Genomic DNA, 23,390 nt, shown 5'->3' with positions numbered 1-23,390 from the left:
ACCTTCTTTCCTGTTTGTGTGTTTTTATCTTTCGCTCTTGCGGTCAATATCTCATGAAGAAAAATAAGTACTGATCCCCAAAAATTGAGGCCAGTGGGTCCCATCAACAACCACGGGCTCAAATTAAGCATTGCTTCTTGTCTCCTCCTCTAGTGCACGTTGGTCCACCCTGATAAGTGCTGGTATCATGATATGATGTGGTTCCCTCCTAACACTGCATAGGCCTCCATTCTGTCACTCAATCATTATCAATGCTTTCCATGCACAAATTGTAATGCCCCATTTGTAATCTAAAGCGCTCGAACACTTTGGCAATGATCGTCCGTATCCAGAACCTACCACTCTACCTCAATATTATTGGGCACCTTCTACGCATTGTTTATGACTATGTAATCTATTTGCCATATGTAATAGTATAGTAAAGCGCACAACATAGTTGGGTAATGCCTGCGCTATATAAAACTGTATAAATTAAATAAACACCTCTATCCCTCACACACACCTTGGGTGGGCGCAGAGTAGTACCTCTCACGGCCGTCAGATCTCCCAGATTCCCCCTATGCAGCCTCCCTGGCTGGCACCACTGCAGAGCATACCCCCTCCTTGTGCCACACTGGCCCTCATCCCATATAAGCCCTTCGGCCGCTCGCCGCAGTACCGCTGGTGGCCGCCAGAGGCCGCCCTGCCCTGACTCTATCCCCGCGGCCCCGGGCTCCCGACCCACATGTCTCCGCTTCCTGCTCGGCAGAGCCGCCGCTCACATGCTGCTGAGCGGAGCCCCGGCGCCCCGCTCCTCCGTGCCCGCCTCCCCGCAGAGCCCCGCCGCCCGGCCGGGGCCCCCGCAGGCCCACAGCACGGGACAGCAATGCACTGCCGGCATGGCCCGCTGGCTCAAGGAGCACCTGGGCTTCAAGAGCAGCGCCAAACCCGTGCCCCCGGCGCCGCCCCGTCCGGACTACCGACCGCCGCCCCCGGGGGGGCCCGCCTGCGCCGTCACCCCCGCCCCGCAGCCGGACATCGTCAGCGCCTACAAGCTGCAGAAGGAGCGGGACTTTGAGGACCCCTACAGCAGCGCTCCGGGGGGGCGCGCCGACCCCTCGGCCCCCGGGGGGGCCCAGGACGGCAGGTTCCTGTCCCCCAACCGCCGGCTCATTAAAGTGGAGGCGGAGAAGGCGGCACCACCGGTGTCCCCGGGGGCCCCCTCACCTGGCCCCGCAGCAGCCAACAAGACGACCCCGACGTCGCCCCCTCCGGAGCCGGCCAAGCAGGACAAGGTGAGCCGGGGCAGGTGGAGAGTGTGTTCCAGGCAGGGCGGGAGGGGGGCAGTAAGTGTGAGAGACCTCCACTGTTTGTGTGCCACTTCATAACAACTACACACATACTTCGGAGCGCTAGGTAACCCCTACCGAGGGGGGCATTAATACTATCTGTATGGCGAGGAGGCCACCCCTACAGCGGTTTTCGGGGCACGCCAGCCTTATAGCTTGAAGAGGGGTAACGACCCGGATCCACACTGAGGGTGGGAACAGCAACCTAATCGAGGGGAACAGTCAATCAAGGCAGCGGGCACATTGATGTCAGCTGCCACATGTTGAAGGATACACTCCATGCCCTGGGGCATTACTCCCAGCCATAAGCAAAGGACTTAAATGTTTCCGACTGGTCCCACAGTCGGGGCTGTGCCCCCTGCCTTGTACCGCCGGTGAGGTACCACCATACTAACGCAGAGCTGGGCTGGCAGCCCCTGGATGGGGCATTAATAATGCCTGGCAGATGGGCGTACGCAAGCAGTTTCCTGTTGTGCCTTTAGTGTAGGTGATCGCTGCGTAGTGGCAATGCGCCCGACTTTGTGTACTGTGACCCCAGTCCCACAAACCCTTGTTGCCGTACCGCCCATAAATCGAGATTGGCTTTCCTTCCTGGAAGGTGGCACGTTCTAAAGGTCGGGGATGCCGTTTAAATTCCCCACTCGCAGCTTCATCCGGACAAACAGCATTTCCCGAGCAGCGGCGCGTGAGCACCCCTCTTTCCCGCACGTACACTTCGCTGTTCGTCCAAGAATGTGTCTCAGTGTAACACTGCTTCCATTTACTTTCTTTATCTGCTCGTGTCTGTGTGTAGTCTCTGGGTCATGAGATGCCTGTCCTTAGTGCAGTGCCGGTGGGCACCCATTATGCCTACAATACTAGTGCCTTGGTGTGATCTGTTATGTAGTCGAAGCATGAGGCACTATAACCTCAGTAAGTTACGTGAGTCTGATTTCTTCTCAGACGTGGACAGTATCAGTCCCTCCATACGGTGAGTGCCTAGAAGTGACTGCGTGTGTAAACCATGCAGGAGACACTATAATATCTGTGTGTTGCATGGGTAAGATGCACCTTCAAATATGTATCTCTATAGTTGTATGGACTGGTATTTGAAATGCGGTGCAGCCACATGTTCTCTGTGTACACGGCCGTGTTTTTGTAATGTGCGCCTAACCTGTAACTGTTATTTGTGACAAGCTTACTCGTGTGATATGTGGCCATTGCCAGCGTTGACGGTATAGCGCCTGGTAGAATGATGCTCGCTGATTGTTCGCATTCAGGTTGTCTCTTGTTTTGCATCTGCTCTTGTGAAGCCCATTGACTCTAGTGGGACGTCCTCGTGTTGCCTCAGTCAACAAAGCCAGGCATTGTTTTGAAAGTGATTGTCACGAGGTAAACAGTGGTGTAACAATTGCCCCCGCGGTGGGGGGGGCGGAGGGGAGTTTGGCGCACTCCAGGGGTCCCCATCCAGCACTGTTGCATGGGCGGTGGCTGAGAGCTCTTGACTGTCTGGAGCGTGTGGGGGGGCTCCCTCCATCTATTTTGCAGGGGGAGCTCTAGGTTTTTTTAAAGGCACTTAAGGTAAATGTTTTACTTCCGATCAGGATGGGGGAGCTCAGATCAAGGGGCCAGCGCCTTGAGACTCTCACAAGTGAGTAGTGAGCTTTACAAATGTTTTGATTGATTGATTGGTAATAGGTCTTATGGAAGACCTCTGCATTAAAAGCCAGAGCGCCAACTTGGGTTGAAGTACTGATAGGGGGCCACGTGTATGCACATTTAAGGTCACGAATGTCCCGATTTGCAGTTTCATACATTAGGAACAGCGATTACCTAATTGCGATTCACAGATGCACCTGGCTCCTATTGTCGTGCCTTGGTGATCTGCACTGCAGCTTGAATGGTCCCGTTTGTTGTTTTTCTAGGTGCTGGTTGGTTGACCGAGGTGGGAAGATGGGGTTCACACTTGTTGTAGTATTACACAAAGTCAAAAAGTGCCCAAATGAATGCAGGGAGAGGGATGGGGTTGTTTAGTAAGGGAAGTGGGGAGGGTTCACAAGTGGGTGGCCCTGACTGGGAGGTATCCTAATGGGGAGAGGTGCTTATGGTAACTAGGGGAATGCCCCTTAGATCGTTGTTTTGGAGGTACCTTGATTTTAAGTTGAGCCAATATGCATTGTATTTTTTTAAACATTCGTATAGCGCTTCTTCCTCTTGTCAAGCCCTTAGAGGAGTTTGTAATCTGCTTCTGTGAGCCATCTCTGAAGTATGGGGTTGTAAGAGCGTTTATTTTGTAATGCATGTGTCCTTGTGTAATGTAAGCGATGCTCTGCTTAAGTTCGAGTTGGCGCTTTATAAAACAGCACAACCCTGTAGCGTGTCCTGTGTGGGAGGTATTGTTGACGCGTGTGAGGTTCGAAGCCATGCTGCAAAGATGGAGCACCTTGCTATGCGTGTGCATTGTTAGAGAGATGGCGCACTCACCTCCTTACCCGTTTGCCTGGGTCATGCATCACCTGCATCTTCGGGTCTAATGATCAGCTTCCGGGGTTGTAGGTCAGTGCGCTGCCTCTTCAGCAGGCGCTGCGCTCCCAGGTTTGCCTCTGGGGAGGAGGTTCCACCGGTTCCAGGGACCTCTGAAAGTAACTGGGGAGAGACTCCTGTCATCAGTGGGCCTTGGACACTGGACCCCAAGGTAGAATGCTCCCCGCCATCCCTCTCCATTTCATTCTCCAAGCACTGGGCACCCATTCAGCTCCTTGACTTGACCCAGACATAAAGATTTCTTTTTAGCACTATCCGACAGAAGTGTTCTTGAAACGTCCCTCAGTCCGTGCACCTGGTCTAGAAGATTCGCGTTTCTACCTTATGGGCATTACAGATTGTCATTGGGATACTTTTTTGTGCTTTAATATTCCCTTTTGTTGCCTGACCTCTGAAACCAGCAGCGGGTCTCTCATAGCCCCGGTTTGCCTCGGGCAACACGAGCATCCTGACAACCATTTGTAAGCTCCGTTGGCTCGCAGGAGGCATCAATATTTAACGCTGAGCCCAGTATCGCTGCTTGAACTTGCTGTTCCATCAGGCAGTTTATGGAATGCACAATCACGCTGTTTATTGATTGTATTCTATTTGATTTTGTCTATGAAGGCTTCGGGTGTCACATTTGATGTGACACACGCGTGAATGATTGATTTGTTAGCACTTGCACTGGTTTGAAAAGTGCTGTGGCCTGGCTCTAGGGAAGGCCTGAAATACTGAGAGTGCAGATCCGTGGCACAGATCCACGCTGATGCATCCACAGAGAGAGGCCTTTTGGAAACCATTATCGCAGTCCTTGTTGCCTGGGATTGTAAAGAGTGTAGAACTGTCCTAGCCGGGGCCCCATATCTCAAGGAGCTCTCAGCCAGCCCTACCTCTTTCCAAGCTGCTCTGTGCCCTTGCTGCGGTCCCCACCGACCACAGCGAGATCAGTCGATAACTGAACAGGGCTGTTTGGTACAGGACTCATTCAGTGCTGATGAAGGCTGGTTGAGCTTTTTATTGTTCCGAAACTCAGTCGTGTTAATTCTGTCAACCCCTGGGGATTCTTATCTGTGACCACATGGTGGAACCGGGGTCCAGCAGCAGATGCGTTAGCCCACTCAGCCACCAGGATGTATTTGTAGGTCAGTTTTATTTTTATTTATTTAATGCATTTTTATATAGCGCAGAATTTACCCAAAGGTGTCAGAGCGCTTCACAATAGAACCAAGTACGTTACATGAGAAGAATATAACATATTTACACGTTACAGAAACAAACGAGAAACAAGAAAAGGTAGATTAAAACAGTAGATGGCAGTCACACAAACACAGTAGGATGAGGATTGTACAGGCATAGATTACAAATTTACAATAATGAAAGAACTTCCTTGAGGGACATGAAAAGGGGCATATTAGTTCTGGAAGTGTCTTTGGAAGAGAAGAGATTTGAGGTCGGTTTTGAAGGTTCGGGTAGAAGTGGTTGGGGTGTCCACGTTATGACTAAAGACTGAAGGTAGACCTCGCCAGGTAGCCGGATCATGTCTGGGGTCCATTGTCATCTTGTGCTCAGGAACATGGGCTGTCATCACCTCAGGCCAGGCTGCCTGTGTTGTGGGAGTGGGGCTGGCCTGGAGATGCCTCCTCAGTAATGATGCTTTCGATCCTCAGATGATGAACGCTGTTCCGGAGGCACCATACCTCGAACATGGGTCTTTAAGGAGGCTCTACAACCACTCATCATTCCACAGGTCTCCTCTTGCACCTTTAACTGTGATATTATGTGATCCTCTAGTAGGGGCTTGCAGCCGCTGTCCGGTCTCCTACACCTTTAACTCTGACATTGTGTGACCCTCTACGTCACTGTTCGTATTCTTGCACATTTACCTCTAGGACATCGTGTGATCCTCCACAGGGGGCACGCAGCCCATTGTTCTTACTCCTGCACCTTTAACTCTGTAACCTCGTGTGATCCTCTGCAGGGGGCTTGCTGCCACTCTTCGTTCCCCTGCACCTTTTACTCTGTAACCTCGTGTGATCTCTACAGGGGGCTCGAAGTCCCTCTTCGTACTCCTGCACCTTTAACTCTGACACTGTGTGATCCTTTACAGGGTGCTAGCATCCCGCTGTTCTTACTCCTCCATCTTTAACTCTGACATCGTGTGATCCTCTACACAGGGTGCTAGCATCCTGCTGTTCGTACTCCTGCACCTTTACTCTATGACATCGTGTGATCCTCTACAGGGTGCTAGCATCCTGCTGTTCGTACTCCTGCACATTTAACTCTGACATCGTGTGATCCTCTACACAGGGTGCTAGCATCCTGCTGTTCGTACTCCTGCACCTTTAACTCTATGACATCGTGTGATCCTCTACAGGGTGCTAGCATCCTGCTGTTCGTACTCCTGCACATTTAACTCTATGCCATCGTGTGATCCTCTACACAGGGTGCTAGCATCCTGCTGTTCGTACTCCTGCACCTTTACTCTGACCTCGTGTGATCCTCTACAGGGTGCTAGCATCTTGCTGTTCGTACTCCTGCACCTTTAACTCTGACATTGTGTGATCCTCTACAGGGTGCTAGCATCCGCTGTTCGTACTCCTGCACCTTTAACTCTGACATTGTGTGATCCTCTACAGGGTGCTAGCATCCGCTGTTCGTACTCCTGCACCTTTAACTCTATGACATCCTGTGATCCTCTACAGGGGGCTTGCTGCCACTCTTCGTTCTCCTGCACCTTTAACTCTATGACATCCTGTGATCCTCTACAGGGGGCTTGCTGCCACTCTTCGTTCTCCTGCACCTTTAACTCTATGACATCCTGTGATCCTCTACACTACAGGGTGCTAGCATCCCGCCGTTTTACTCCTCCATCTTTAACTCTATGACATCGTGTGATCCTCTACACTACAGGGTGCTAGCATCCCGCTGTTCGTACTCCTGCACCTTTAACTCTATGACATCGTGTGATCCTCTACAGGGGTCAAGCTGGCATCCTGCTGTTCGTACTCCTGCACCTTTAACTCTGACATCGTGTGATCCTCTACAGGGGGCTTGCATCGCGCTGTTGGGCAAGCAGCGCCGCTGGTAGCTCCGTTTGCCCTGGGCTCAGTATTGTGCTTCTGCACACTGGCTTCTAGCCCGGCCCATTCTCGTTGGTGAACTATGCTTGGGGGCGCTTTGGGCCGGCATTACCCCAAGAGGCTGGTTGCACAGCTGTTGTGGTGCGGTGTGTGATTGTCCATTGTAATTTCAGTTCATTCAGCGTTCGCCGTCTTCGCCTTAAAGCTGCGCCGGCTGTTGTAGCGCCCCCCCCCCATAGCCCTTCCAGTATGTAGTGAGCCTTCGCCTACTGCACTCCAAGCAGCCTCCATCAATGCCTGGAGACACCCGGTAGTCATTGGGCAAAGACGGAGAGGTCCACCTTGGACCTGTTTCTGGCAGGTTCGAACCCTAGTAGGTATACTCGGCCTTTCATCCTTCAGGGGTCGTCACATTAAATATCTGTGAATTGGACAGCAACAGTGGTCGTATAAGCACCCTTGTGGCGTTTACTGAGGCATTTTGTCGTCGTTCTGTTCTTCAGAAGTGTAAAAGTTTCTTTATGGGGAGGCCTTACTGTAGGATAGAGCTGTGCCTGCGCGAATAGCATACCCAGTTTCTACTTCCGTGGGAGCCCATGTTCACACAAGTGCTCATTGGCGATCCTCTACAAGGGGAAGGATCACCCCCCCCCCCCCCCCCCCCCAACCAGTGGCCATTTCCACCCACTGCCGTTCAGCGCTTACACGGGTTTATGTACGCCAGTCAGCCTGTCTAAGATGGTGGACAGATCTTCAGCGTGGGTTGGTGTCATTCACAGCGCGTGTGTTGCCTGGTGTGTCACGGCCCTGCCATGCTTGTCCCTCTGCTTAAACCGCGTGCTGAGGTGACGTGTGTCCAGGTGACGGGACAGCGGACATTATGTAAATCAATTGCCATTGGACCAAGACATGGCTGGCACTGTGCCACGTGCCAGTGGCCACCAAGGCGCATCTGCCTTTGCCGTGCATGAAAAACAGATTGGCGCCAAATACTTTACCTCAGACGGCATGGCCGGGCCGGGCCGGGCTGGGAATTAAAATCAGCACTGGAAACATGTTCATACCATTCCCGCTCATTTCTCCCCTCGCACTATCTCTTTCTGACCTTCCATTCTTTGCCTCCCTCTGACTCTTCACTCGCTCTGAGCTCTCTCCTTAAACCGCGGTAAGCTGGAAAAAGTGCAGAGGCGCCAACAGGGCCAAGGGCTTTCCGAAAACCGGCCTCTAATGACACCTCCTACCCCTTTCCATCTGGTAAATGTGTTGAAAGGGGCCGTGAGCACCGCTGCACTCACTTGTTGTACCTGTTCTACAGGGTATTAAACATGACTTTGGGGCCCATTGGAGAAAGGGGGGGGGGGGAGAAAGCACCGACCCGAGACTCCATGTAAGTGTGATAAAGGCCGCTTTATTGGAAGCAGGTGCATCCTACACAATAACATCCTTGGCCTTCGCCGCACAATCTAAACCTCATAAATATGTAATTTCCTGCCTCACCCCCACCCCCTCCCCTAACTGATTCCCACAATCCACAAACAGTAACAATTAGCATAACGTCAATTTGCCTCTCCACCTGGCTAAATACTTTATTGTGCTTGACCTACCCCCCGATAATCCAAACAGTTCTCCTACTCTTCCCCCATATATTAGGAAGAACCGCCCCTACATACATAATGCACCCCACACCTGCTCCAGCGACATGCGAAAACCCCCCACCCAATCCAAAAAAGAAACCCCCTTTTTGCACAGAATACAAAACATTGTAAAGAGCCTTGAAAAAACCCTGGCGCAATTCACCACCGAGGCGAAACACGTGTCGGCTGTCTACGTTTTAATCCATACAAATAAAGAGCAATTTCCAACAAAGCACGGACTCTTCTGATACTATTCATACAAAAAGGATTGAGCCTAAGGACACCAAGATGTAACGTCCAACACACTCATCCCCACTTTCAAAACCCCTTTGTGCACCAGCCTCCAACAAAACCAAGCCCAAAATCCCCATCGCCCCCACTCCCCCGTAAAGGAAGCTCCCCTGTAAACAGTGATGCCTGCCCGTGGGCACCCCCCCCGAATCATGGCCCAGGGAGGGTGGGAGGGAAAAAATTGTCCAACCGCCACCCCCCCCGCCCGGCGGCCGAGACACCTTACCTAAAATGGTGTCTCTGCCGCGTGGCCGGGCAGTTACCACAGCCCAGCCCAAAAGAAGCCCAATCAAGCCCCGCCCCCAGCCCAAAAGCTACCGAAACACCCAGGCCCGTCCCCGTGCGGTGCCATCTCTACCCCCCCCCCCCTTCCCCGGCCCCCAAATTCCCCCGGGCGGGGCAGGCCTCCCTTCGGTCGGCCGCCCCCCCCAGGACCCCATTGGGGCCCATTGGAGAAAGGGGGGGGGGGGAGAAAGCACCGACCCGAGACTCCATGTAAGTGTGATAAAGGCCGCTTTATTGGAAGCAGGTGCATCCTACACAATAACATCCTTGGCCTTCGCCGCACAATCTAAACCTCATAAATATGTAATTTCCTGCCTCACCCCCACCCCCTCCCCTAACTGATTCCCACAATCCACAAACAGTAACAATTAGCATAACGTCAATTTGCCTCTCCACCTGGCTAAATACTTTATTGTGCTTGACCTACCCCCCGATAATCCAAACAGTTCTCCTACTCTTCCCCCATATATTAGGAAGAACCGCCACTCGAGGGACGTGCTAACGGTCCTCGACCCCCCCCCTAGGACTCCCCCCCCTTACCCGGGACGTGCCACCTGCCCCATTCGGCAGGACCACCCCCTACCTATATGGCTGCCGCGGACCCCCCTCAAACCCCGTGCTGTCCGGTCCACGCGTTCAAACCGCCAGCAGGTCCTCCCCTAACCACAGGGCCATGCCCTCCGTCCCAATGTATAGGGCCATGCCCTCCGCCACCACGTATAGGGCCATGCCCTCCGCCACCAAGTATAGGGCCATGCCCTCCGTCACCAATGTATAGGGCCATGCCCTCCGTCACCAATGTATAGGGCCCTGCCCTCCGTCCCCAATGTATAGGGCCATGCCCCCGTCACCAACATATAGGGCCATGCCCTCCGTCACCAACATATAGGGCCATGCCCTCCGCCACCGACTTATAGGGCCATGCCCTCCGTCACCAATGCATAGGGCCATGCCCTCCGTCGCCCAGGCATAGGGCCATGCCTTCAGTCACCCATGCATAGGTCCATGCCCTCCATCACTAACTGTATAGGGCCATGCCCTCAGTCGACGTCACCCCCGGGGCGTGCTTCCTGACCGCGGAATCGAGCTCCCTACGAGGTATGCCGCACTGAACCGGGGCCGTGCCCCCTCTCCGGCGCCCAGAGCCCCCCCTGTCAACAGAAGGCCCGAGAAGCCGCCCAGCGCCTGCAGGCAGTCCGCCGAAGCCGGCCGTCCCACCAGAGAGAAGCCCTCCGGATGCGTGTCCCACACCGGAGCCCGTCCGCCAGGAAGAAACCCCTGCCGCAGTGCCCCCAACTCCCCCCCCGTCACCTACCATACCCCGCAGCCCCCCGACCTGGCAGCGTCACCGTTCCGCGTCAGACCCCCCTGCGCGCCGCGACCCCCCTGTCCTCCGGCGGGCGTGCTCCCTGGCCACGGAGTCGAGCTCAATACGGAGAATGACCACACCGACATGGGACCGTGCCTCCCCTCTGGCGCCCCGGAAGAAGTCCTCCACACAGTGCGTCACCCCCCAGAGCCTATCCGCCAGGAAAAAGCCCACTGCAAAGAACGTACCTCTCACCTACACACGACTTGAAATGCCCGCGGCCTAACCGCGCCGCTGTCCCCGTTCACGCCGATAACGCCCGTACCGTCCGCTCGAGCTCCCCAACCTGCACCTAGGCCGACCCCCAAAAAGTATACACCTCGTGTTAACAAAATCCAGACATCTTCATGTAGCTGATGCTAGGGATGATCAAGGTGTACTGAGTGTCTGAACCAGTCATCCTGAAATCCCTGTTTTATGTGGAAAGTATTTCCTTAATACTTGATTTTCATATAGGTTCCCAACCTGCTTACTATGTGATTCACCGATGAGGTGGTGTGAATCTGCAGCCAGTTCCCCTCCCATTGTGCCCCCTCCATATCGTTTTGCCAGACAAATACCCAGTTTGTTTAAATATTTGCCTATATTTGTGCGCATGCAAACTCTTCCACGCCAACTGTCTTCCAGCTGAATTACTACCTGGGACTACATTCTAGTGAGCACTCATCCATTTTCAAAGGGTACTAACTTATGTACACCAACCAAACCAAAATCAAATCTAATGGACGGAAGTACTCTTGCGTGAACTTGGATCTACCTAGCACTGAAATTACAGGCTGCATACAAAGTTCTACTGCTCGCTCATAATTGAACACATACTCCTCACCATTCCAGTAAGAATGAACTCTGCTAACCAATGGATGCACTGTGCTGGTTATTGGGCCATTGCCAATCACTAACCTATCCACCACTCAAATTACTTTCATATTTCACTATACTAATCCCTTATAGTTTCCGGAGTTGCAAGCTACCCACTGAAAAGCACTTCGGCACCCCGTCAGGGTTAGTAAGCGCTATTTATAAGTAATTACGATACAATACTTAGCACTCCAAGGCAGCGGGTGATAAACCAGCAATGTCTATCCGAAATTGTGCCGTCGAGGTACAACATTCAGCACAAATTCCAGCACTAATAACAGCACACCCATGTCAAAGCGATATCGGGCCTGAACGCGGCCAGAAAGTTGATAAACCCTGCTGCTGTCGCCACTTCGCCCGCGCAAGCTCCCGCACACACCGTAGCCAATCTGAGCCGTAGCTTCCACGAGCCATATGAGTTACCTTAAACTCACCCCGATCCCTATTTACAATGATGTTTGCTTCAACTTTAATGTAAGTGAGCACGTTTTTAAACCAGACCATGGTTTCTAGTTCCTGCCAGTTTACTCAGGTGTTTGGAACTCGAAGATGAAGCGATCCGGCCGGGATCACTCAGACTCGATCCAGGTGGGATGACAGTTCGGGATTTCTGCTTTTCTAATCAACATTTGAGCCACTCAGACACGTTTTCACGGAGAGCCCTTCAAGATGATGTTTTTTTGTTCTGCATTTTTTTGTTTTCAACCGTAGAATCTCTGTTCCTGCCTTACAAGCTTTTGGGGCCCATTGGCGAAAGGGGGGGGGGGGAAGAAAGCACCAACCCGAGACTCAATGTAAGTGTGACAAAGGCCGCTTTATTGGAAGCAGGTGCATCCTACACAACAACATCCTTGGCCTGCACCGCACAATCTAAACCTCATAAATATGTAATTTCCTGCCTCACCCCCACCCCCTCCCCTAACTGATTCCCACAGTCCACAAACAGTAACAATTAGCATAACGTCAATTTGCCTCTCCACCTGGCTAAATACTTTGTTGTGCTTGACCTACCCCCCGATAATCCAAAACAGTTCTCCTACTCTTCCCCCATATATTAGGAGGAAAACCGCCCCTAAATACAGAATGCACCCCACACCTGCTCCAGCGACATGAGAAAAAACCCCCCACCCAATCCAAAACCCCCTTTGCGCACCGAATACCAAACAGTGTAAACAGCCTTGAAAAAACCCCGGCGCAATTCGCCACCGGGCGGAACACGTGTTGGCTGCCCACGTTGTTACCTATACAATTAAAGAGCAATGTTCCCCCAAAGCACGGACTCTTCTGATTCTATCCATACCAAAGGACTGAGCCTAAGGACACCAAGATGTAACATCCAACACACTCATCAACCCCTACAAAACCCCCCATTTGCACCAGCCTCCAACAAAAATCGAGCCCGCAAACCCCCAACGCCCCCAAACCCCCGCAACGGGAGCTCACCCGGAAAGGGGCGATGCCTGCCCGTGGGCCCCCCCCCCCCCCCGAATCATGGCCCAGGGAGGGTGGGAGGGAAAAATCGTTGTACCACCGCCACCCCCCGCCCGGCGGCCGAGACACCTCACTTAAAATGGTGTCTCAGCCGCGTGGGCGGGCGGAAACCACAGCCCAGCCCCAACGGAAACTCCACCCAAGCCCCGCCCCCCCAGCCCAAAAGCTACCGAACAAACCAACCCATCCCCGTTTGGCGCCATCTCTACCCCCCCCCCTTTCCCCGGCCCCCAAATTCCCCCGGGCGGGGCAGGCCTCCCTTCGGTCGGCCGCCCCCCCCAGGACCCCATTGGGGCCCATTGGCGAAAGGGGGGGGGGGGAAGAAAGCACCAACCCGAGACTCAATGTAAGTGTGACAAAGGCCGCTTTATTGGAAGCAGGTGCATCCTACACAACAACATCCTTGGCCTGCGCCGCACAATCTAAACCTCATAAATATGTAATTTCCTGCCTCACCCCCACCCCCTCCCCTAACTGATTCCCACAGTCCACAAACAGTAACAATTAGCATAACGTCAATTTGCCTCTCCACCTGGCTAAATACTTTGTTGTGCTTGACCTACCCCCCGATAATCCAAAACAGTTCTCCTACTCTTCCCCCATATATTAGGAGGAAAACCGCCACTCGAGGGACGTGCTAACGGTCCTCGACCCCCCCGTAGGACTCCCCCCCAATGTGTAGGGCCATGCCCTCCATCACCACGTACAGGGCCATGCCCTCCGCCACAACGTACAGGGCCATGCCCTCCGTCACCCATGTATAGGGCCATGCCCTCCGTCACCCATGCAAAGGGCCATGCCCTCCGTCACCAATGTATATGGCCATGCCCTCCGTCACCAAGGTGTAGTGCCATGCCCTCCCCCCCCCCAAGGAATAGGGCCATGCCCCTGCCAACGTATAGGGCCATGCCCTCTGTCACCACGTATGGGGCCATGCCCTCCGACACCAAGTATAGGGCCATGCCCTCCATCACCAATGTCTAGGGCTATGCCCTCCGTCACCACTGTCTAGGGCCATGCCCTCTGTCACCACGTATAGGGCCATGCCCTCCGTCACCAAGTATAGGGCCATGCCCTCCATCACCAATGTCTAGGGCCATGCCCTCCGTCACCACTGTCTAGGGCCATGCCCTCCGTCACCGAGGTATAGGACCATGCCCTCCGTCACCAAAATATAGGACCATGCCCTCCGTCACCAAAATATAGGGCCATGCCCTCCGTCACCCACATATAGGGCCATGCCCTCCGTCACCAACTTATGGGGCCATGCCCTCCGTCACCACTGCATAGGGCCATGCCCTCCGTCACCAACTTATGGGGCCATGCCCTCCGTCACCCCTGCATAGGGCCATGCCCTCCGTCGCCAATGTATCATGATGCCTTCGGTCACCCATGCACAGGGCCATGCCCTCCGTTACTAACGGGGCGTGCTTCCTGACCGCGGAATCGAGCTCCCTACGAGGTATGCCGCACTGAACCGGGGCCGTGCTCCCTCTCCGGCGCCCAGGGCCCCCCCGTAAACCGAAGGCCTGAGCCGCCGCCCAGCGCCTGCCATCAGTCCGCTGAAACCGGCCGACCCACCAGAGAGAAGCCCTCCGGATGCGTGTCCCACACCGGAGCCCGTCCGCCAGGAAGAAACCCCTGCCGCAGTGGCCCAACATCCCGCCCCATCACCTACCATAACCCGCAGCCCCCGACCTGGCGGCGTCACCGTTCCGCGTCAGCCCCCCCCCTCGCGTTTCGACCCCCCCCCTGTCCTCCGGCGGGCGTGCTCCCTGGCCACGGAGTCGAGCTCAATACGGAGAATGACCACACCGACATGGGACCGTGCCTCCTCACCGGCGCCAGGGAAGAAGTCCTCCACACAGTGCGTCACCTACCAGAACCTGTCCGCCAGGAAGAAGCCCACTGCAAAGAACGTACCTCTCACCTACACCCGACTTGAAATGCCCGCGGCCAAACCGCGCCGCTGTCCCCGTTCACGCCGATAACGCCCGTATCGTCCGCTCGAGCCCCCCACCCTGCACCCAGGCCGACACCCCAAAAGTATACACCTCGGGTCAACAAAATCCAGCCTTAAAGGATGTCTCTGCCAATCGACAAAACGTTAATTATGTTTGGTACATATTGCAGGAATGCGAGTCCCTCAAACCTAAATGACCACAAGGTCAGTTATTACACCTTACAGTGGATCGTGCTCGGTAATCCTCATGTAACCGATGCCAGGGATGAACAAGGTGTACTGAGTGTCTGAACAAGCCATCCCCAATTCCCTTACAAAAGTGGAAAGTACCTCCTTAACACCTAAATTTCATATAGGCGGAGCCCCTCCGTCCCCCCCTGCGTGCTATGTGATTCACAGATGAGGTGGTGTGAATCCGCAGATTGGACCCCCCCATTGTGCCCCCTCCCCCACTTTTCCCAGACAAATACCCAATGTGTTTCAATATTTCCCTATATTTGCGCGCATGCCAAACCTTTCCACGCCAAATGTTTTCAAGCTGAATTGCTATCTGGGCCTACATTCTAGTGAGCCCTCACCCATTCTCAACGGGTACTAAATTATGTACACCAACCAAACCAAACTCCAATCTAATGGTCTGAAGCACTCTTGTGTTAACTTGGACCTACATAGCCCGAAATGTCAGGCTGCATACAAAGGCCCACCGATGGAATCAACTCAGATCTGTGACCGTGCCAGTGGCTGACCAGTTGCAGCGCTCCCTCCCTCATCTCCTTGTGTTCACTTTTCTGAATAATCTCTGACCTTTGTTTAATAAAGGAGTGTTGCATGAGCAGCAACCTTCCACCGACCCAATTCCAGTTTTGACCTGCTTTTCACCATCATAACCGTGGTATCGCCGTCACTATCCGGAGTATGTAACAAATACCACCACTCCATAAGCGTTGACTTACAAGGACTGCTCTGTACATGCGCACTTTGTGTCCAAAACCACATATAACACCATACGAAAATTGTGAGTCTTCATTGCCTATTGCTGATAAGACACCCTAAACACCCTATGGCTGACCTGTTTGGTGTCTATTCTAGCAGTGCAGAAAAACCAAACCCTCAGGAAATGTATGGCGTCAGGCACTTTATAAAGGCAGTTAAATGCGAAATCATTGATCAAATGCAGGTGACACCCACTATGTATGAATGTATCCCATTTAAAGATGCCGTGTTCAGGCTACTCGAATGCTTCTCAGGACAGGGATGGCGCAGTACACTTGAGTCAGGCTCTCAAGCGTCCCCCAGTAAATGCGCACCATCCGCTTCCGACACACACACCATTCACCAACACACCCGAAAGGGCAGCCCTCTGGAAAACCCCCATGCTGACCACACACAAGCGCCGCATAGTCTGCAAAAGTGCCTTTCCAACAGAAGAAACCCCCTGATGGAGCACGCACTTCCTCCCATTCGACTTCCCTCACGCCCTCCCACATCATCATGGTTCTATTCCCTGTGAAGCCGCACTCCTTCCCATACGGCTTCCCTCACGCCTCCCACATCGTCATGTTGTTATTTCAAGTTTGCAGGTTTCGGAACGCCCTATACATACAACACAGGCCTGCATCAAAACCTCTCACATACCCCATAGCTGTCCCCTATCAGTAACCGTGATACGAAGAATATGCATGCCAGACATGAGGTAAGGTCCCAGCCAACGCTACCAGAAATCTGACCGCAAAGCACATTGCCCAGCTAGAAGCCGCTTAACTGGCGCCTGCCAATTTGCCCACAGAGATTGCTGAGCATTTCAATTATTCGCATGATTCAATTCCCGAACGATGGTAAAGTGCTACGATCAGGGCATGTATGTTGTAATATACCGAACGCTGTGCAGGGCCCTGTTCCCTTTAGCCTTTGGAGCAATGGCCACTCCTAAACGTAATCCTATTAGCACTATTCTGTCCGCCATCCGATGAGTTGACACCTCAAGCAGCCGCAAAATGGTCATAAATAGCAGGGTAGCCAATAAACATGACGAAACACCTCCTAACACCAACTAATAACAGCCTAATTTGACTCCCTTTCAGGCTCTAGGCAACAATATACGTCACGCTATAAAACGAAGGTTTGTACGGCGTCGCGCCTGAAATGGCTATCAGAGCACATTACTATACAATTTGTCATCCTTGACCCCACACGTCGCGCCTGAAATCGAGGCTATCAGAGCACCCTACCATACACTCAGTCATCATTAGCACATAAATACGCGAGCGTGCACAACGTATCAGGGGCCCGTGAACGTCAGCGAAAAAAGACATAAGCCCCCACCATCAGATTATTCTCGTAACTGAAGCCCGCAAACATAAACTACGGCAACATCCCATAGTGGAAACGTGACGATCATGTAGCAACCGTATCTCCAGGGAACAACATGGAACCCTGCGGGGAGCTAACCCGTACTCCATGCACCCTCCTATGTAACCAACATGTCCCCACGTAGCCAGGATTCAGGCCGTTATCCCACCGCTTACATATAGGCACAAGGTCAATGCGACATTTCAGTCCCTGCTGCAATGCTTACCAGGCACAGTCTCGGCCGCTCTACCCAAACCTGAATGCAGCCCGTCCTCTGTACCGTAGTTGTTCCATGTCTGCCCCAAAATACACCCCGGCGGCCGTATGGACCCTTCGGGTAGGGGCAGCGGGACTCACCTAGTCCCACGTGGGAGCCTGACCGCCCGCACCAAGCAGAACAGGCCCATCCGCTCGGTCGTGTGGAGCCGCATGCTGCTCACCCGAGTTCTTCCGGTCCCGCGCTGTCCGTGACGCATCCAGCCTGCAGTGAATTCCGGTGCCCGGACTATGTCAAACAATTGCCACAGTCCAAAAGTCCCTTGTGACGACATATTGTACATTCCGATGACACGGATGCTGTCACAACAATTTACACAGTCCGAAATCGTTGTACCACCGCCACCCCCCGCCCGGCGGCCGAGACACCTCACTTAAAATGGTGTCTCAGCCGCGTGGGCGGGCGGAAACCACAGCCCAGCCCCAACGGAAACTCCACCCAAGCCCCGCCCCCCCAGCCCAAAAGCTACCGAACAAACCAACCCATCCCCGTTTGGCGCCATCTCTACCCCCCCCCCTTTCCCCGGCCCCCAAATTCCCCCGGGCGGGGCAGGCCTCCCTTCGGTCGGCCGCCCCCCCCAGGACCCCATTGTACCAAGCCCGCATCTGTGCCAACAATTTCCTGGCCCTGCTGGCGAGGACGGCTTCCGGTTCTTTTCATTATTCGCACAGCCAAGGTACCTGCGGGTGAATGCTGCGCTAAAATGAAAACTGCTCCTCACACACTCAATGTGTATTAAAAAAGAGAGGTAAAGGGACAGGGGCTATTGAAAAACCGACTTCTGCCGGCGCTGTCTGGCAGTACTTGAATATTGTTCTCAATGGCGACAGCACTTCACCCAAGGACCTCTTGAAGACTGGCTTTACACGTTTGTCGATGCGTGCACCCATGCGTCTGCCCTAAGTCACGTGTTATGACAGCTTTCCAGTTCTCCCTGACATGTTATTTCAATTCTTTTGGGGGGAAAAGGCCGGAGCTGTAGTCCTTAAAGTGTTTGCTGTCATGTTACACAAACACACTTACTGTCCCTGAATTCGAGCCTCTATGGCCTGAAGATTTCAGCAGCAAGCGCTCAACCCCGAGAGCTATCTTACAGCTGGATCAGTACCTCCAGCTGTTGGGGCCCCCACGCTTAAAGCCGGTAACCACGTCCTTGTTCTGTTAACTTTGTATGTTCTGCCCCCAACCCCTCTCGCCCCACACCTGTACCCAAATATTTTGGGCTTTGCCCGATCCTGCTGATCTTCCCACAATCCGGAACACCTTGTGTTACTTTCCAATGGAGAAAGGTCTCCCCTGGTTGTCTAAAAAGAGATTTCTGCCCATCCACGAAATGCATACAGGTTTTTCAGGGCTTTTATTGACAGCAGCCTGCTACAGTGCAACAGTAAAACAAGCATCAGCAAAGCCAATAGGTATGGGTTTAGTGCTCAAATGCATGTAGCATTAGCACATTAGATCTAGTTATGGGAGGCAGCCACCAGTGATAGAGAGGGCTGTAGCTGCAAAGTAGTCCCTCTTGCACTCCACTGCAAGTACTAATGTCGAGGAGGAATGATACGGGCCAAGCAAAAACATGGTTCACAAAGTCTCAAGACACTGACTGAAAGTGGCTGTTTGACGAAAGCCAGTGGCTGAAAGCGGTGGAATCATGAGCACAAACTGTGTACAAGGTAAGCAGTAAGGTTGTGTAGACAGCAGGACCTAACTTTGATCTACCAGTAATCAATCCATCAATCAGGGGTTTGTAAAGCGTGCTACTCACCCGTGAGGGTCTCAAGGCGCTGGGGGTAGGAGGGGGGGTGGCGGCTCCGGATCAGTCGAAGAGCCAGGACTTGAGGTCCTTCCTGAACGTGTGGAGGGACGGGGAGCTTGTTCCAGGTCTTGGCTGAGATGTAGGAGAAAGCTCTCCCGCCAGTTCTGTTTCTGCGGATGTAGGGGACCTCTGACAGGGCGAGGTCGGCGGAGCGGAGGTTCCTCTTGGGTACATGGAAGGATACTCTCTTGTTGAGGTATTTGAGTCCAATGTTAAGGGATTTGTAGGTGTGGGTGAGGAGTTTGAAGGTGACCCGCTTCTCGACAGGGAGCCAGTGGTGGCCTCGTAGGTGTTGGGTCATGTGCTCGTGATGCGGTGTCCTGAGGACGAGTCTGGCTGCAGCTTTCTGGATGGTTTGGAGTTTGTGTAGAAGAGTTCAGTTGATTCCAGCGTAGATGGCGTTCCTGTAGTCCAGTCTGCTGGTTATGAGTCTGTGGGTGACTGGATCCATGTGAAAGTCTTACGGAGGGTGCGAAGTTGAAGTTAGTGGAAGCGACGGCGTTGTTCTGGCGGTTCATGGAGAGGGAGAAGTAAAAAATGATGCAAAGGTTCCGAGCGTTTTCCGTAGGGGTGAGTGGATTCCCGAGGGCAGGGTGAGTGGATTCCTGAGGGCGGAGGGCCACAAGGTGTTGTACCAGGCGGAGGTGCAGGGTCCGAGGATGAGGACCTCATTCTTCTCTGAGTTGAGCTTCGAGCAGCTGTCTTTCATCCAGGCTGCCACGTTCTTCATTCCTTCTTGGAAGCAGAGTCTGGTGTCTTCGAGATTCTTCGTGAGTGAGAGGATGAGCTGGTTGTCGTCGGCGTAGGATAGGATGCTGAGCCCATGCTGTCTGACGATGGCGGCGAGGGGGGCCATGTAGATGTTGAAGAGCGTGGGGCTGAGTGATGATCCTTGGGGAACTTCACAGTTGATTTCCGGGGGTTCGGAGAGAATGGGAGGGAGTCCAATCCTGTGGGTACTGCCCGAGAGGAAGGATTGGATCCAGTCGAGAGCGGCTCCTTATGTCCCACATCGTGGAGTCTGGCTGCGAGTGTGTGATGTGAGACAGTTTCGAAGGTTGCAGAGAGGTCTAGAAGGATGAGGGCCGCAGTGTGTCCCTGGTCTAGTAGCATGCAGATGTCTGTGGCGGTGAGGAGGGCGGTCTCAGTGTTGTGGTTGCTGTAGAATCTAGACAGGAAGGTGTCTAGGATGGCGTTCTCTTCAATGAAGGCGGTCAGCTGGGCGTTCACGAGTATCTCGGTGACTTTGGTCACGAAGGGGAGCAGAGAGATGGGCCGGTAGTTTTTCAGGTCAGTTGGGTCGGTCGTTGGTTTCTTGAGGAGGGGTTTCACCTCCACACATTTCCAGTAGTCTGGGCAGTTGCCAGATCCGAGGGAGGCGTTGATCATCCGTCCTAGTTCAGGTGCGATGGCAGTGGCGGCCCTGTGGAAGAAGTGCGGTGAGCAGGGGTCTGTTGGGGCTCCTGAGTGAGTTTTCTTTATGGCCGCGGTGATGAGTTTGACGGGCGCGGGATCCCAGTACGTGATGATTGGCTTATCAGTAGCGGTGGGTGGGGGTGGGGGGGTGTTCGGTGTTGGTTCGCTGAAGTTGTCGTAGAGGACCTTGATCTTCAGATGGTAGTAGGAGCTGAGCTTGTCGCAGAGTTGCTGGGAAGGTGTGACGTCCGTGGCTTCGCAGGAGGGTTTTGCGAACTGCTGTATGACGTTGTACAGTTCCTTGACATTGGTCTGGATTTTTTCTTATGAAGGTCTGTTTGGTGTCTCTTATGCGCTGGTGGTATTCCTACTGGGTGCTCTTGTGGTTGTTCCATGCTTCAGTTGTTTTCTGGTTTCGCCAGGTTTTCTCTAGGCGTCTGCAGGAGCGTCTGGCTTCTTGAAGTTCTCTGGTTGTTGTTTGGCGGAGGCGTGCCAGCTTGTCAGCACAGCAGGAGACCCAGTGGTAAAATTCCATGGCTGCGAAGTAGGTGTCGGTCGTGGCGCTGTGGGGGTAGCGCTAGAGGGTGGTGTTGAGGTGTTCCTCTTTGACCTTGCTCCAGTTCAATCGTGGCGCGGGCTTGGGTGCGGTGGCGGTGTTGAAGGCGAAGTGAACGCAGTGGTGGTCCGTCCAGATGGGCTTGGCGGTGTGGCTGAACCAGATGTTTGTTCGTCCTGTGAAGATGAAGTCGTGGTTGTGACCCGCTCTGTGGGTGGGCGTGTTGATGAGCTGCTTCAATCCTAAGTTGGCGAGGAGAGTTGTGGAGTCGGATTAGTTGCTGTTGTCGAGGTGGAAGTTCAGGTCCCCAAGTAGAATGTAGTCCATGGAGGTGATGGCGTGGGGTGCGGCGAGCTCCGCAATGGTAGTTGCGGGCTGGGTGTGAGGTCCTGGTGGTCTGTAGATGAGGGTGCCGTGTAGCCTGGTGCTGTTGCGGGTCTGGATCTGGAAGTGGAGGTGTGCTGTGTTGGAGTGGGGGTCACTAGTGCTGGATGTGGCGAGTCGGAGGGGGTCTTGTGTGCGATGACGAGTCTTCTCCTGGGCGGTGCGGGCAGTCCTTTCTCTGGATCTTGTAGCCGGGGATGGCTGTGGCGATGTCGGGGCCGGAGGTGGTGTTGGTCCAGATTTCTGTGAAGGTGACATCGAGCGGGAGGGTGTCGATCAGGTCCCAGATTTCGACGGTGTGTTGGTGCAAGGAGCGCTCGTTAAGAAGGATGCAAGTCAGGGTTTCGGTGGTGCGTGCATCAGGTGGCCCTTTGGTGGTTGTGGGAGCTATGTCAATGGAGAAGGATCTGCGGCAAGGCCTGCATGAGAACTGCCCTTGGGTGGTGGTCGGCGAGGATCTTGCGCAGTCGGCATGTCTTTCGGGATTGAATGCGTGGAGTGTTGAGTCGTAGCGGTGGGGTCTAGGAGAACCAGAGGTTCTGGCACTGGTCGCGGTCGGGTTGCGGATGGGTGCAGACTGGCTTGCCCTAGGCGGGCCAGCGGCTCATCTGCTGCATGACCGCGCAGTGGTCGCCATCTGTAGGGGAGGTGGGAGCAGAGGTAGGGAGGCGGGAGCGGGCTGAGTGTGGGGGGCGCAGGAGTAGTAGCGGCTGGAACAGTACAGCAAGGGAAAAATACAAACACCACTCAGGTACAGTAGTGTAGTCAGGAGTCAGCAGTCAGCAAAAGGCAACAGTGAGGCGAGGAATAACAGCAATAAAGCAGAAACACTGGGGAAATACCGGATGGCACCCAAGCGAACCTGAGGCGCAGGGACGGGCTGCTGGCTCGAACCCTGCTCGATAGAAGGGCTCTGTCCTAGTGCGGTCGGCAGTGAGGCGGAGCTGCTGGGGAGAGTGCTGGCCTTGGACCAGAGGTCAAGGTTTCACTTTGAGTATGCCTGCTTAAACCTTTTACATGTCAGATTTGGCTATTCCTCGACCAGGCCGTGTAACACTAAATTATATTATGAACTAAGCACACCCTCTGATGGAGGTGCGATGTTGGACCCCCCCCTCTTCTCGCCACCTCTGATTGCTACCACTTCCATCCTCTTGCAACTCTCTGGCCCAGGTAGAAGACACGGAGGGGATCACACAGGTAGGCTGCAAGGTATGCTGCAGGAGGACGGCAGGAAGTTGGTGATGCTGCCTACCCATCACTACCTGTCCTGGTATCACAGGAGCCGAGGAGTATTTGTGGCCGAGCCATATTGTGCTTACCTTCTCTTTGGCTCCTCGATGCCTGGACGAGACCCTTAGAGGAGGACTTCCTGGCATGCAAATACATACACAGTCATTGCCTGAGTTCTAAGGAGAGTAGTGGGGTTTTTCCCCATTGGTTGTTCTGTCTTCCAGAGGAGGTTTAGCAGTAAAGCAGGTCACTTCGTCATTCTCTTCACCATTTCCTTTTAGGTCAGCACTGAGGTTGGCAAACGGTAATCTTCATTCTGTAAGAACATGCACATAGGTTCAGGAGTGTAGACACACAGTTCAGACAGGTTAGGCAGGGCATGGGGCTGTAGCTTCTGGTCACACAGCACAGGAGACCCCCCCCCCCCCATTACCTGGTGGTTAGGAGGATCGGGAATGTGACAGGTGTGCGGTTGTCCTGAAGTTATAGACCACCTCTCAGGGATACAGGAGGTTTCACTCGTGTGGTCCGGGACGAATAAAGATAAATGCTTGA

At 53.7% G+C, this 23,390-nt stretch overlaps 1 protein-coding gene across 2 annotated transcripts in view; it reads left to right on the top strand.

Moving 5' to 3' along the window:
• Window positions 1–692: 692 nt before the first annotated feature.
• SHF (Src homology 2 domain containing F) overlaps window positions 693–23,390 on the top strand; it is a 389,674-nt gene continuing 366,976 nt past the window's right edge. Inside the window, exon 1 of one of the 2 annotated variants that reach the window (XM_078684958.1) lies at window positions 693–1,274. In XM_078684958.1, the coding sequence (XP_078541084.1) occupies window positions 762–1,274 (513 nt within the window). In that variant the 5' untranslated portion in view covers window positions 693–761. The remainder of the gene's footprint in view (window positions 1,275–23,390) is intronic. The other variant, XM_078684959.1, reaches the window with a different exon arrangement.

The sequence above is a fragment of the Lissotriton helveticus genome, chromosome 3_2, assembly GCF_964261635.1.
Source record: "Lissotriton helveticus chromosome 3_2, aLisHel1.1, whole genome shotgun sequence".
Lineage (NCBI taxonomy): Eukaryota > Metazoa > Chordata > Amphibia > Caudata > Salamandridae > Lissotriton > Lissotriton helveticus.
Note: the sequence above shows the minus strand (reverse complement) of the source record. Positions and strands in the feature narration are given on the sequence as shown.